This window comes from Antennarius striatus, chromosome 13 (assembly GCF_040054535.1).
Source record: "Antennarius striatus isolate MH-2024 chromosome 13, ASM4005453v1, whole genome shotgun sequence".
Taxonomy (NCBI): domain Eukaryota; kingdom Metazoa; phylum Chordata; class Actinopteri; order Lophiiformes; family Antennariidae; genus Antennarius; species Antennarius striatus.
In genome coordinates, this window is record NC_090788.1 from 9,391,454 (window position 1) to 9,406,885 (window position 15,432).

General features: G+C 40.0%; 2 protein-coding genes across 3 annotated transcripts; one reads left to right on the forward strand and one right to left on the reverse strand.

Annotated features, from left to right (window-relative positions):
• Window positions 1–4,130: 4,130 nt before the first annotated feature.
• On the reverse strand, window positions 4,131–10,305 carry taf6 (TAF6 RNA polymerase II, TATA box binding protein (TBP)-associated factor). 2 transcript variants are annotated; one of them, XM_068331056.1, is made up of 15 exons: window positions 10,109–10,305; window positions 8,563–8,720; window positions 8,323–8,409; window positions 8,071–8,224; window positions 7,927–7,983; window positions 7,720–7,839; window positions 7,487–7,608; window positions 7,129–7,206; window positions 6,922–7,023; window positions 6,641–6,823; window positions 6,422–6,496; window positions 6,217–6,342; window positions 5,919–6,092; window positions 5,054–5,245; window positions 4,131–4,707 (listed from the first exon to the last, which is right to left on the reverse strand). In XM_068331056.1, the coding sequence occupies exons 2-15, from the start codon at window positions 8,716–8,718 to the stop codon at window positions 4,417–4,419; spliced, it is 1,917 nt and encodes a 638-aa protein (XP_068187157.1). In that variant the 5' UTR covers window positions 8,719–8,720; window positions 10,109–10,305; the 3' UTR covers window positions 4,131–4,416. The 2 variants fall into 2 exon arrangements, with proteins under 2 accessions (XP_068187157.1, XP_068187156.1); XM_068331055.1 differs by lacking the exon at window positions 10,109–10,305 and having other exon boundaries at window positions 8,563–9,285.
• Window positions 10,306–10,550: 245 nt separating this feature from the next.
• Window positions 10,551–13,778, forward strand: mrps31 (mitochondrial ribosomal protein S31). Its single transcript, XM_068331626.1, has 7 exons — window positions 10,551–10,753; window positions 11,256–11,741; window positions 11,939–12,097; window positions 12,194–12,322; window positions 12,397–12,470; window positions 12,990–13,130; window positions 13,231–13,778. The coding sequence occupies exons 1-7, from the start codon at window positions 10,641–10,643 to the stop codon at window positions 13,446–13,448; spliced, it is 1,320 nt and encodes a 439-aa protein (XP_068187727.1). The 5' UTR covers window positions 10,551–10,640; the 3' UTR covers window positions 13,449–13,778.
• The last annotated feature ends 1,654 nt before the right edge of the window (window positions 13,779–15,432 follow it).

Consider the following 15,432-nt stretch of genomic DNA (forward strand, 5'->3'; position numbering starts at 1 on the left):
TCATCGCTGGTCTCACCACAGTTTAGTACCTTTTCATTCATTTTAGCTGAAACTCTTCTATCACACATCACACCTGACACTTCTCCACCCGTTCCATCTTGCCTGTACACACTTCTTCACCTCTTTTCCACACTCTCCATTGGTCTGGACTGTTGACCCTAAGTACTTAAAATCCTCCACCTTCTTGATCTCTTTTCCTTGTAACCTCACTCTTCCACTTGGGTCCCTCTCATTCACACACATGTACTCTGTCTTACTGCGGCTAACCTTCATTCCTCTCCTTTCCAGGACAAACCTCCACCTCTCTAGCTTCTCCTCCACCTGTTCCCTGCTCTCACTACAGATCAAAATGTCATCTGCAAACATCATAGTCCATGGAGATTCCTGTCTAACCTCATCTGTCAGCCTGTCCATCACCATAGCGAACAAGAAGGGGCTCAGAGCTGATCCCTGATGCAGTCCCACCTCCACCTTGAACTCATCTGTCATACTTACTGTACAGCACATCTCACCACTGTCTTACAGTCCTCATACATGTCCTGCACCGCTCTAACATACTTCTCTGCCACTCTAGACTTCCTCATACAATACCATAGTTTCTCTCTGGGCACCCTGTCATAAGCTTTCTCCAGATCTACAAAAACACAATGCAGCTCCCTCTAGCCTTTTCTGCAATTCCCTATCAACATCCTCAAAGCAAATACTGCATCTGTACTACTCTTTTTTGGCATGAAACCACACTGCTGCTCACAAATGCTCACTTCTGCCCTTAGTCTAGCTACAACTACACTTTCCCATAACTTCATTGTATGGCTCATCAGCTTTATTCCTCTGTAGTTGCCACAACTCTGCACATCTCTCTTGTTCTTAAAAATGGGCACCAGCACACTTCTCCTCCATTCCTCAGGCATCTTCTCACTATCTAAGAACCTGTTGAACAACCCAGTCAGAAACTCTACTGCCACCTCTCCTAGATACTTCCATACCTCAACAGGTATATCATCAGGACCGAGTGCCTTTCCACTCTTCATCCTCTTCAATGCACTCCTCACTTCATCCTGACTAATCTTTGCTATTTCCTGGTCCACAACAGCCACCTCTTCTAGTCTTTGTTCTCTCTCATTTTCCACGTTCATGAAGTCTTCAAAGTACTCTTTCCATCTTCCCATCACACTACTGGCACCTGTCAATAGACCTCCATCCCTATCCTTAATCACCCTAACCTGCTGCACGTCCTTCCCATCTCTGTCTCTCTGTCTTGCCGACCTGTATAGATCAGTCTCTGCCTCCTTACTGTTTAACCTACCATACAAGTCATCATAAGCCCCTTGTTTGGCCTATTCTACCTCTACTTTCACCTTATGCTGCATCTCCCTGTATTCCTGTCTACTCTCCTCAGTCCTCTCAGTGTCCCACTTCTTCTTAGCTAACCTCTTTCTCTGTATACACTCCTGTACCTCCTCATTCCACCACCAGGTGCCCTTATCCACTTTAATTCCAGATGACACACCAAGTACTTTCCTACCTGTCTCCCTGATCACATTAGCTGTAGTTGTCAAGTCATCTGGAAGCACCTCCTGACCACCCAGAACCTGTCTTAACTCCTTCCTAAAAATCATCAACACTCTTCCTTTTTCAGCTTCCACCATTTTGTCCTTCCACCATTTTCCTTTGCCCTCTTCATCTTCTTCACAACCAGAGTCATCCTGCACACCACCATCCTATGCTGTTTGGATACACTCTTGCCTATCACTACTTTGCAGTCACTGATCTCCTTCAGATTATACCATCTACACAAGATGTAGTCTACCTGTGTGCTCCTACCTCCACTCTTATAGGTCACCCTATGTTCCTGCCTCTTCTAAAAGAAAGTACAGGTAGTCGTCGACTTACGACCTATGCAACTTACGACCGACCGACTTTACGACCACAATGTCCGGGTAATGCGGGCATTCCCTCCAGCCACAGTACTCCCGCTCTGAGGCTCCCGCGCTCTCTTCAGTCACCACGGCGCACACACGTTGTTCAGTCACACCGTGAGATCAATAGCCCAGCCCACTACTGATGGGCTGGGCTGCTTAGGAGGCTGTGACGGAGAAATGTATGAATGGCGTATGGAAAAACTATCAAGCGTTACGTGAACTCTTTGAAGAAATGGACATAGAACATAGAAACATTTGCAAGGATTGAACGGATGGCAAACAACGCTTTCCGTCCATATCGTGAAATTTATGAGGAGAAAAAGAAACGAACAATTCAGACAAAGCTCACGATTATGAAAAGATCGTCCCCCGCTCCCACCAACCCACATGCTGCCCCAGCTGGTGATCCGGACGACCCCCAGCCAAGAACCAGCGCTGCTGGATTTAATTTTTACTTAAGAGTCGATTTACGACCAAGTCGAATTACGACCGATCTGTCGGGCCCAATCGCGGTCGTAAGTCGACGACTACCTGTATTCACTATAGCCATTTCCATCCTTTTTGCAAAGTCAACTACCATCTGTCCTCCGCACTCTGCTGGATACCAAACCTGCCCATCACCTCCTAATCACCTCTGTTTCCTTCACCAACATGTCCATTGAAGTCTGCACCAATGACAACTCTCTCACTTCTAGGTATGCTCTGCATCACTTCATCAAAGTCCAACCAGAATTTCTCCTTCTCCTCCAGCTCACATCCTACCTGTGGAGCATATCCACTAACAACACTGAAAATCAACTAACAACATTGAACATCATCATGGCCATAGTATTATAATTAGGTATTTTTGTTTTGATCTTGACACTCTAGGTGAACACATTTTATTTGGATTCTATATTGATGCTGCTTTGGATCAATATATTTGCTTTCATGAGTGAACGCTTGTTGCTAAACTCTTGTGAGCTAGACGTTGGTGTGTAGCACAACCTACTGGAGATACATGGGCCTTGGTACGACTAGTTTTTCATTTTCCAAACTGTGAGAATGTATGAATGAATGAATAAAGGATGAAATCATAAGGGAAATTTGGGTAGAGGTGAACCAGGTGCAGTAAGTATATTTTGGCAGTTACTTTTGTAAGGATGGACGCTTATTACAGATAAACACAACGAAGCAGCCACATTTAATGAGGCAAAATAATTCCATGTCAAAAATGTAATCTTATGGTGCCTCGTTTGCAAAATCACCCAGTTTTCTCCCTGAAAACCTTAGCAGCATGGATTGGAGCATAGATTACAGAAGGCAGCTGATCACAATGATATTGGGGCTTTTTGGAAGAAAGCTCCACATATATACCTTTACCAGTGAATTTTTGCATCACGTACAGATCCTGTAAATGCAGTACACACCCTTTATTGTGTATTGTAAGTGTGACAGTACGCTGCTTCAGGCTCTCTGCTGCTTTTTAAACTGACAGTACAAACTCAGCTTGAATGACTAATAAATTATGTTTTATGTTTTCAACACGAAGTTCTGTCAAAAAAGCATTGACATACAGGCTTTCACAAGCAAATTTAGCTTCATTTCACCAAATGAATAATTTTGGAACTTTTCTGTAGCAGTTTTGACAAATTAGATGCAGCTCACCGTAGTTCAATCATGTCTGAAAAATACTAATAAAAATTTGTCGCACCAAAAATAAATACATTTAGCAGTGAACCAGCACTTACTTTTACTGCTAGATCACAACTTAAGTCAAATTTCAATGCGTACTCTGTAGAAAAGTAATTTGACCTAAATTCCTCCAGCAGTGTGGCTATTCCACATGCACACATTACAGTATTGATGTTAAACATTTGTGGTAATTAGGCTTGGACGGGACAGCAGTAAGGGTGACAATACCTATTGATTAGTGGACGGTGGCCCATCAGGACCGTAACAGTTGCCATTAATCCTGTCTTCGACATTCCCGACGTTATCCTCCAGATGAAACTCATTTTTTTAATCTATCAGTTGTTGTTGAGCTGACTGTACTAAAGACTGTCAGAAGATGGGGGGAAAAATCCACTCCTACACGACAACAAAAAACTAAATGATTTGTCTGCAAAGAGTAGGGAAGCAGGAGATTTAATTAGATGAATGTTGGAGACAAACTTTACTCAAAATGTTGCCGCAAGATGTTTGATGAAATGTTCACAACTAAAATGATCAATTTTCACATTTTAATGGTACTGTAACAAATCCACCAAGATTTTATACAAAATTTGATTTATTTTAGAGTAAAAAAACAGGATATTAATTATAATATATGAGGAAATATTACAGATCTCGCTGATGAACCTCAGAATTTATTGGGCATTAACATATTTACAATCCCATGTTTGTTCTTCAAGCATTCAGACATTTCCTTTCATACGACTCCAGAGTTGATGTCATTTTCTGTGTTCAGCTACACCAGCATGGTTAAAGAAAAACTGTACTACATACAAAAGTCTCAGTGCGGGGACTGTGTGCTCGCTCCAGGAGACTCAGATCTTTCTAGCTTCATTCCTGCATCCAGTGAGGTTGAGGATATTGAGGCTGGTAGCACAGAGCTCTTCGTCTCCAAAGAGGAAGAGGCAGATGAGGGTAGAGACACCACAATGTACTTCTGCAGAGGTCGTGAACTTGTCAGTCCAGGGCCACCACTTGGCTCCAGTTTGACCAGAGGCTGCAGAGTTGAACTGACACTGGGAACAGTGCTGGTGACTGGTGAGGGTGACTGTGAAGAGCTGATGGTGATCACCTGGAGGGTGAGTAAAAGATCAAGTACACTCAGATGCCGAATTGAGGGAGTAAATTACACTTCAGCGCAGTGGCATTTCAAAACAAAAACAATACACAAATAACACACAAAAAAATCATATTTCATGCAAGTCTTTTGAGCTTTGCACAAGAGATACGTTATTATAAAAAACAACCACTTATTATACATTGCTGTTATATCTGATTTATTAAGATCACAAAAAGTAGTACTAACCTACATTACAGTCAAAGTCAACTTTATCATCTATCCACATGTACACGTATGTAAAAAACCTTTTTAATCTTTTGGATGTTTACTGAATGCAGGCATGTTAAGGTCAAAATACCTGCTGAGTCGATGCAGCCCCGGCACTGGTTGCCATGACAATGTATTTTGTTGCCGGGGGCGATGGCTGTGATGGGGTCCCCGGTCGAGGGGACATGAGGGTGAGGGAGCTTGGAACCTTAATGATGCTGGGAGTGCGAGGCCCTGCCGACCCACTTAACCCACCTTGTGAGACTGTGAGGGTGGGACGGGGCTTTCAGAGAGACATCAGTCGTTAGTCATTAACTGGGTGATGGCGTAGACCTAACTATGCTTACCATAAATTCTGGACTATTGAGTGCACCTGAATATAAGCCGCACTAATTAAATAAAAAAAACAACAACAACTTTGTACATGTAGCCAGCACCCATCTATAAGTGGGAGGTGTTGTAACAAGAAATAAGACATATTTAGAAAGACAGATTTTAAAAATTCGAATTATTTCTTCTTTTTCGCTACCCAGTGCCTGTAACATTTCAGTAAAACAGCACCACAATCTCCAACATATCGACATCAATTCATTGATGCTAAGCTTACATGCAGCAGCTCTTTTTCCTACTTCACAGGCTGCGTCATGGCTTTCATCACACAAAATGTGCAAAATGTCTGCGCATAATACAATCACACTACAGTAGTTTCTTCCTCAGTGCATCATCTCCTCCAACTGTCTGTCTCGCTCTTATAGTTCCTGCTACAGCTCTCCCTGGAGGCCATTAGCCTGCAAAAATCTACAAATTAGCCGCATTGTTGTTAATGTCCCGGAGTTCAAAGCGTGTAAAAAAAGTAAGCAGGAATTTACGGCAATGTTTAACTGACAAAGCATAGAGAAATGTTTTCATGATAGCTTCATAAACTCAAATTTCTTCTCATCATGTACTAAATGTACCTGGGTGATGGTTAATGTAGTTCTGTTGACCTGCTGAGCTTGCAGGGCTGCTTGGGTCCTGGCCTTCATTACATGGGAGCAAAGCATGGGTCCAAGGTAACCATAGTCTATCCGATACTGCTCCACATTGTCAGGCTGGGGTCGGATCTTGGCAATAACACTTGCACAATGTTTCTGTGAAACACAATCACATTTTGTACACATGTAACATTAAGCATTTGTGAGTAAATATACAATACAAACGTATGAATCTGTGGTAAGCTGACTTCTTAAACATGTAATGATAGAAATTGATTACCAGTAACAGACTTTGAACATGGTCAGCCCCTATCTTATCAATATTGGAGACCACTGGTCCTTCCATCACCGCTTTGATGCGAGCACCCTCTACAGAAAGCCGAGGAAGGATCAAAGTCTTAATCACCTGCAAAAGAACAAAATGAGATTGGGTTTCATGAAAACTGTGAAAATGATAAAGACCAAGTCAAACAAATCTAACTCACGTCAGCTCCTAATTCAGCAAGTCCAGCGATGCAGCCATAACGTGTTGTCCACTGAGTTTTGTCATCCAACCAACTCTGAGGAAACACAGCAGTCTGACTTAGTTTGGGAGGGTTTTGAATAGTGGTGTCAATGGAAAGCCAAACATGCTACATCTGAAGTCAGAAGGATGCAGTTGTATAAAAGTCTTTGGTGCCTTTTGTGGACCAGGGATCACTCACCTTTGTAAAAGTCTTGGTTATACGGGACTGGATGTTGTTGGTCGTGGTACTGAAAGTTTTACAACTCTGGGCCATGAGGCGAGCAGCAAAGTCTCGTAAAGCCCAGTGGTTGTCAACATCTGGTCGTAAACAAAGCTGTTTACTCACAATGCACGTCACCACAGCTGGGATGAGTTCGTGCAACTGCCATGACGGAAGGAAAAAATATTACATTAGAATAAAGGCATGTGTTGAAACTACAACTTTAAAATATTTCCCCCCTTTTTTTCTTCTTCACTCACATATTTCTCCAAATACAGAGTGGGGTTGTCCATTAGAGCTTTGACCATCCGCATCAGGTAGATCAGAAGAGCCAAGTTGTTTTGCACCACATTCACACGAACCTTTGAGAGGAGAGTTAGGTCATTAAAGTAAGCAGAGACATTACACATTTTATATGTGGTGACAAATAATTCAGAGCAGTAGATGAAGGTAGAAAAAATGCTCACTCCTTCAGAAATAAATGTGCTGAATCTTGGAAGCATCTGATACAGTCCAGGATCTGTAGCAATGCTCTGTAAAGCTTCCTGGATATGGCATGAGGAAATGTTTGTCATAAATTAGCAGGGTAAACATGAAACAACTGTTTGATGATGGTGGAACACGTACACTTGGCGACATGTACTCGAACATTCTGGAGTCTGTTCATAAATGTAACTTTTTTTGTAAAAACAAATATTTTGAATAAAATGTGTTTTGGGCAAAAATGAATGAGATTGATTTTGTCGGCTCATTTTGAAATCGACAGCATGTCAGTCTCACTACTTAGCAATGGAGAATTAATACAGACAGAAAGGTAGGACTTACAGCTCTCTTAGCTTCACAGGAGCCAACACAAGCTTCTGTAATTTCCTTGTAATAGAGTTGCTGTTCTACAGACAGCTCGTGAGTGCTGCGTGGCTTCAATCTTATCAGACCCTTATCCTTTCCTAGAAGAAACAGGTAAAAACATAGGATGAAGGAAGCAAGCATGGAGCAAAGATATAATCAAATTTGAGAGACAGGGAAGAGATCAAAGATTAACTTAATAAGATACTGACCTTTGCCATCGGCATTCGTTGCTCCCTGACCTTTGCCTTGAATTGTACCTTCTTCATCCTGGCCAGGTTTGACAACTTTGAGGGGCTCTGTAGATTCAATTTTTTGTTGCTCCTTAGGTGCTAAAAGGCCGTAAATAAGGTCAATTTAGATTTGTTTTATACAGACATTTTATGTGTCTAAGAAAAGAACACGGCAACAGCACTCACCTGGTGGCGGGTTTTCTGGAATAGCAGGCTGGACTCCTTCAATACTTAGCCAGTGAGCTATGGATTGACAAACAAGCGTTTTTAAAAAATAAAAATCATATAATCAGAACAAACAGCAGTAAGTAGTAATAGTTATGTGAGTACCTTTGAGTGACACATCTAATGGTACCCTGGGAAGTGGTGTGTTTATGATATCACTTAGATCAACTTCCTTTTCCTCATAGAAATGGAGCTCTCTTCCACCTCCACTTGCAAAGCGAAAAGGGATAAACTCTTGTGACTGGAACCCATACAGTGGCTAGGAAGAGGGATTAACAGAATACGGATTTTAGAATGAGACAAAATTAACAAGATCATCATTTCCTTCAAATACCATATATCTAAGTTCTTCCTTACTTCCACATTTTTCAGTTTGAGAGCATTATCTATGTCACTGGTGGTTAATTTGCGTCTCTTCCCATGATGCATGAATTTAAGAGCATCCTACATAAAAGTGAGAAAGAAACAAATCAAAATTAACTTATATTTAATACACAGTAATGTAAATAACACATTCAAGATTGCAGGATCAGAGCATATATTGCTACAAAGAACTATACAGAATTATAAACAAAATGCTAATCAATAATGATTTACCTGTGCAATTTCTTTTATTCTGTAGCTGACTTCTTCACTTAGGGTCACGCAGCTTTCCTCCTGTAACTGCGCCACTCCCACAGACTCTGCCATGGCTTTCATTGACTCTGTGGGCAGGATGACTGAACACTGCTTTTGTCTGCGTTCTTCAGCCATAGCTAAGAATAGACACAGGTTGATGAATAGATGTTCCATTCAAATGGCCCACAACTAAAGCATACTGCATATTTGCTATAAATATACTGTATCTGTTCTTGGTAAGGTTCGGGTTTCAATGGCACATTTCACTGCAGCCCACAGTCACAGTAGAAATAGTCTCTCACGTATTGGCTTGGGTGTACAGGTGAAACCTACATACATAATTAATGTGACAGATCTATGTGCTAATGAAATAAAAATACACTCTTTGGCCTTTGGCACAAGTTTCATGTTTGACATAAACTAATACAACACAATATGTTACAGGAAAACAAATATTACAAGCATAGAGCAAACAAATATAACTTATCTGTCCATCTTAGACAAACAATGTACAAACCAGAGCTAAATATTAATGCTTTTCACAACACTGTTGTATTTGTAATAGACTTTGACAAATGAAGTTCACTGTCCTCGTGCACTTTGAAAAGAGATTTAACAATCAAATGGCTAGGAGCATACAGCTTGCAAAGTTGATTCTACCCTATTCACATGAAATACAGATTTAAGTTTCATTTAGAGGGAAATATTTTGTCTAATATATACACTTATAAATACATCAGTCCAGAACAATCACTACCAACAAGCCCTTTGACTGAATTCTATCACAAATAAAACTCAGTCCCATAAACAATATGTGAGATGACTGGACTTACAGCAACCATGTAAAAGTAGTGTACCAGGATTTTTCTTTGGATGCACACCAAAGTGGGAATCGATACGAACCCTTTTGTTTATGTTTTTGTTTGGTTGTTTGTGTACCAAGACTCAAGTGATTATTGAGGAACAAATTCAGGAGTATATTAAAACAGCCCTTTCAGATAATGCTAAAGGAAGAAAAACATTCTTAGATCGATACCCAAATCTAATGAGCGTATTCTCTCTGAAAATCCATCTCACCAAGCACCAAAGAAATTCGTAAAAACTTCTGTTGAATAATGCTGACAAACCACCGTCCGACAGAAACACGCAACTGAAAACGATACATTGTAAAAAGTACTACCTGAGATCAGTGCCAGGGAGCGTATCGATTAATTTTGATTAATTTAGCAAAGTATTATATTAAGACAAGGAAGACTTCTGAAACGTCATGCGTGTAAACAAACACATTCCGCTCGACAGAAAGCGGGTTAACCACTGACGGAAAAATGTCCGACGTCTACAATACCATGTAAAACACACAAGTCACATGAACGACTTATTAATTAAAATAAAACTTAAGTAAAATTAAGGAACTGTTTATTTTCAAAAAATTCTGTGAAAGCATATTTCTCCAATACTAGATTGAGTTAAATTTCTCGTATGTTAGCTTGGATGCTAATAACTTAGCAACCGTTGACGTTGTTACCTGAGTGAAGTTTCCCTCTCCCGTTTTGTATTTAACCGGGGACTTGTAAAAAATAAAGAATACTCAATGTTGACATGTGCAATAATACGTCTTCTGCAAGGCTAACAGCTTTCTACGAATATCCATGTCGTTATAATTTTGCAAACCAACTGACGGACTGAAAACCCATTCGTGAATTAGCGCTCATCTTCCGTCGCCATTTTGAGTCACGTTCTGGTTGTGATATCGCGAGACTCTCAGTTGGGGCCTTCCACAGCGACTGTTACCCGGAAAATAGAGTACGTAAATGAAAGTCAACCAAGGATATGTGCTTCAAATTACAAGTACCCACTTAAAATATATATATACATATACATCACAACAACTGATTCTCACTCGGTACTGTCTGTATAAGTCATTTTTATACAAAGATACCACATTTATCGGTGCCGGAACCTTTTTCATCCTCGAGTTTGTAGGGGGTAAGTTTTAGATGTAACAACGACAAATACCAAGAACGTGTTCCAGTGAAAGGACGTTGTAAGAGGACATCATGCATAGATATTTGTGTCGAACTGTGTACGCTACAAGAAATTCACCTGTCAGTATCCTTGAGTCTTGTTTGTCACTAGCTAAATGTGGCAAGGCCGAGACTCTAGCATACAGGTGAGTTTGAAAGTGGATGAAGTTATACGCTGAATTACAGAGTGCTGTTGATTACGGTAGCCACTTGCTAAATGTGATTATCTAACAATACTGTACAGGGTACTAGTTATGCTGCCGACAAGTTTTTGCGTTGACTGCAATGTAAATCTAAAAAAGCTTCTGAATATGAAAGCCATTTACTGGAGAATCAATAATTAGTTCACTAAACCTGTACTGATCAGGGCAGGACATTTTGAATGACATTCGTGGGACCGGTCAGCTGCATTGTCGGCATGTCCATGGTAACGTGTTTACATTCTTCGATATGTGGTAGGAGGTATGAAGAGCATCCAGTGTTTTATTACATCATGAACACTTTATTGCAAGGAGTTTTATCCATGTCACGTTACCTTTTCAATAGTATTGTCTCTCTCCTACAATAATGGTCTTATTTTCATGTTTAATATTCGAAAAACGTTAAATGCTTGATTAATTTTTTTTTCTTTTTTTTGCTTTGTTTTAGCTTTGAGACTGAAGGAGTCAGAACCCTCAGCACAAGTTCAGTCAAAAGCTGCGAAAACAAAAATGATGTTTCCTCTTCTAATAGAGATGACAAACCAGCAGCCAACAGAGATGTTGACGCTACAGAAACACCAACTTTGACTGTACAGGCAACTGAAAATGACAACAACATTGTCAACATCGTCGTGCAAAGTGAGGAGCCAGCAGTATTAAAGACCAATGATGGAAATGCCACGCAGCAACATATAGATGTTAAAATCAAACCAGCCACAGCAACAGAGGAAATCAAAACTACTGTAAATAAAGGTGGCAAAGAGAATCTCCATGATCTTCTTAGATCCTTAAAGGTGGACATTACGACCAAAGCGACAGACAGACTTTTAAAAAGAAATGAAAGTTTAAAGTCTACCTTCGGTCTGAAGCCAGAAGCTGTGGAGAGCAGCACCAGTATGTCTCAGCAGTCTACAAAGGGACCATCAACAGAGAGGTGAGACTGGTTCAATAGAAAACTGTTATTAATCAAATTTTGTTGTGATTTCAATGTGTACGCCTTGCAGTTTTTCTCTTTCAACAATATTATCACTGAAGTACTTACTTTTTTCCGTATATGAGAGATGCATACCTGTAATCTTGTTACTCACTCTACCCTAATGTTGGGACACACTCTTCATCTACTGATTCCAGCCTGTCTACGGTTTTTCTTAGTGAGGGTCTTAATCCTGAACTGCTTGCAGCTGCATCTGCTGCTGCCGCCACTCTGCCTAACCAATCCCAGGTTGAGATTGACCTGATCAAGCAGTTGAGGCAGCAGGAGACTCAGAAGAAGGGCGACATAGATGTCAGGTATCCAACCTAAATTTGTTTCTAGCATATAAATGTCAAATTAATATTTAAGTTAAACTTAAAGTTGTATCTATTTTGAATAATGGAAATTTTCAGATCGATTATTTCTGGCATGAAAGTAAGACAGAATTCAAAGCAAACAAGGCCTCACGATGACGATAGTACACGAGGAAGCACATCCATGCGAGGAAGTTTTGCTGCTAGTCTGGAAGGTACTTGGAAAAGGTAAAAACGTGATTCAAATTATAATTCAGCCAATTTTCAGAGGAACTTTATTTAAAGTTTGTTTTACTTAATAGGAGGACTATGTTGTCAAACAAAAGACTGCAAATCTTCTCTCCCCGTTCTGAAGAAGGCATTGTGTCAACAGTTGGTAATGAAAAATTTGATTTTTCGCTTTTAAGTCTAGAATTATTGTGGATGTTTTTTTGTTTAGATGTACTCCTTCGATAATTTCTGAGGTATTTATGGTGGCACAGTAGTGTAGTAGTTAGCACTGTTTCCTCACAGAAAGGCCCTGGGGCTTTTCTGTGTGCAGCTTACATGCTCTCCCTGTGTCGGCATGGTTACTGTACTGTCCGGGCACAATGGTTTTGTCAGGCCATAAAAAAGAATTTCAGTAGTCCCTCTAAAAGAATATGAATGGTTGTTTGTCTTTCGATGACTATGTGCACTGTGATGAAATTATGTGCCCCGCCTGGCATCCAATGTCAACTTCATTAGGCTCCAGCCCCCCTTGAGACAATAGACCTTCATTAATGCTTATTGTCATGGGACATGATCACCCAATCAGTTTCTCTTGCTCCTAAACAAATTAATCACCACATTTCTTCAGCTTTTGGTTTTCACCTCATCTATACATCTGACCATAATGCTGCTGTTATATTTTCAGCACGACCAACTCTATGGGATTTGGAATTTGCTGAAGAATTGTCTCTGTCAGTCAATCACATGCCCTCCAACAAGCTTGAGGAAATGATTCAGTGGACCAAAGAAGGGAAATTATGGGAGTACCCAATCAACAATGAAGCTGGTAAGTGCTGTGATGATTCCATTCTAGTTGTATACAGAATGAACAAAATTAACTTTGGCCAAGTTGCCACACTGACAGTGCTCCTTCTGTTGTGTGTTAGGACTTGATGAGGAAGCCAGTGTCTCATTCAATGAGCATGTTTTCTTAGAAAAACATTTGGAGGAAGGTTTCCCCCTTCAGGGACCAGTGCGGCACTTCATGGAACTTGTGGTTGCTGGTCTGTCCAAAAACCCATATCTGACAGTCCAAAATAAGAAGGAACACATTTCATGGTACAGAGACTACTTCCAGCAGAAAAAGGAAACTCTGGAAGAGTGAAATATTTATGACAACTAGATTAAGATAAGTAAGTTTTGTGAGGCAAGTCCCTCTTACTCAACACAGCTTTGCAGGTCTAAACATCTGCACTTGTACTCTGAACAGCTTCCAGTACAAACCCAACATTTTTCCCCCTCATTTTGGAGTCCTGGTAGGATCAACTGGTGTCATTTTTGCATCTATTTGTCAGCTAATGAACATTTACTGCTTCTCAAATATTTGTATAGAATGATGGGTAAATCATTTAATTTTGGCTTGTTACACTATGAAGTAAAAATGTGAAGAGTAAGTGAAATACTGTTATACAAATGCTTGTACAGCTAATAAAGTTGCAGGATTTACAGTCATGGCTTCTGTTTCTTTCATTTTCTGCCAATACATTTTCTGAAATCCTATCCTTGAGAGAAGCTAATTGAGGATAGAGCTAACAAAGGAGGAAGTCTGCAGTCACCCTCTGCCTATTGCTTCTTGTACATGTTGTATATGTGGAAGAGATAGAGGGAAGTTCACAGCCTGTGCAAGGAGATGTGCTGACTACTACATTGCTCCCCTCCACCAGGACCCTGCCTCATGCCGAATCATCTCCATCCATAAACCTACCAAATACTACCAATTCATCCACACAATCTGCACGGAATACTCTGAATGGGAAAACGTGCTGGCACACAGTATGCAGAGCACAGTTGAGAGAATATGATTCTGAGGGGACCCCGTGTTTAGGCTTCCTGTCTGACAGGAAATCTAAAATTCAGCTACATAGAAAATGCAATACCTGAGATTTGTCTTGAAGTTTAAGTGACATGGACTTATGTGCTGTGCTATAAAGTGAACAAAACCCTTGCTAGGTAGTGAGTCCCAATTAAAGGAATACAGTAATTATTCTTTTTACACCTAATTAAAGTAGTAGTATAAAGTTAAGTTATATAAAAATAACAATGAAGTTGGATTAATTGTTACAGCCTCACATTCAAAAACAGCATGTTGATGAAAATATTTTTGTTATGTTTGTCGCTAAAGGATCATGCAAACAAGCGTGATCATGAATCACAGTGTTTATTTAGGCAGGTCATGAAAAAGTATTAACTGCATCCAGTATCTAGGACTTCAGATCAGGTTTACATAATAAGATCTTGAACCGTGTGCCCTTTGCAAGGGAAGTTATTGTACAGATAAAAACATGTTAACAATGTACCACACGGATTCCTCCTGGTATAAAAACACTCTGGCAATCTATTGTCCGGGAAAGTGTGGAAAATGAGAGCTCGACATTTTAAAGTGGCTCATTTCCACATTTTGTTCACCTTTCCTTAAACAGAGTCTAGATTGGCTCGATAAGATCTTGGCAATCAAACCTGGACTTGTATGTGTACGGACTGTTTAAAGTGCAATAAGTTTGTTTGTGTGGAAAGACACTTGGCTTTGTTCTGTATTTTCTTGTATGCAAAGACGCCACGAGATGGCACCAGGATTAGCTGTGGCTCAACCTAAAGTTAGGAATTACTGATATGTATATAAAGATATCATATAAAAAAAAAATTAAGGCTCCATCTGCTAGCTAATATTAATTAAAGGGTAAAATATGTCTGGAAATTATTGGATAGTCTTTAAATAATGTCTAATTTGGGGACATAATGGCAATTTTTGCATAATAAAAATGACGGCCGGACTGTTCAGATCATCTGTCTTGTTATCTAAAAACACTGAGGGTTGAGGTGACAGATGGGACACACGGTAATCGGGAATGGTCAGTCTTTATACAATGTTATACTGTATGTGAATCAAACTTAATTTTCCTCTGGATGGAAGATCAGTTAAGTGATGCTAAAGTTATGCTGTGTCTAATGCACTTGGAAGCAACAAATTTCATTCTTCATTGCTTATGTTATTGGTAAAATATACTTTACCCGTACCCATAAATTATACAATAAAACAGGTATTTCAAGTGTTTTTGTCCTAAATACAAAACAAAATGTTTTTATATTGA

Coding starts and splice junctions, on each gene's coding strand:
- mrps31 (XM_068331626.1), top strand. CDS start 10,641: ATGCATAGATATTTGTGTCGAACTGTGTACGCTACAAGAAATTCACCT. Junction 10,754..11,255: donor GCCGAGACTCTAGCATACAG/GTGAGTTTGAAA, acceptor GCTTTGTTTTAG/CTTTGAGACTGAAGGAGTCA. Junction 13,131..13,230: donor CCCAATCAACAATGAAGCTG/GTAAGTGCTGTG, acceptor GTTGTGTGTTAG/GACTTGATGAGGAAGCCAGT.
- taf6 (XM_068331055.1), bottom strand. CDS start 8,757: ATGGAACATCTATTCATCAACCTGTGTCTATTCTTAGCTATGGCTGAA. Junction 8,225..8,322: donor TCAAACTGAAAAATGTGGAA/GTAAGGAAGAAC, acceptor CCCTCTTCCTAG/CCACTGTATGGGTTCCAGTC. Junction 6,343..6,421: donor TTGCTGAATTAGGAGCTGAC/GTGAGTTAGATT, acceptor GTTCTTTTGCAG/GTGATTAAGACTTTGATCCT.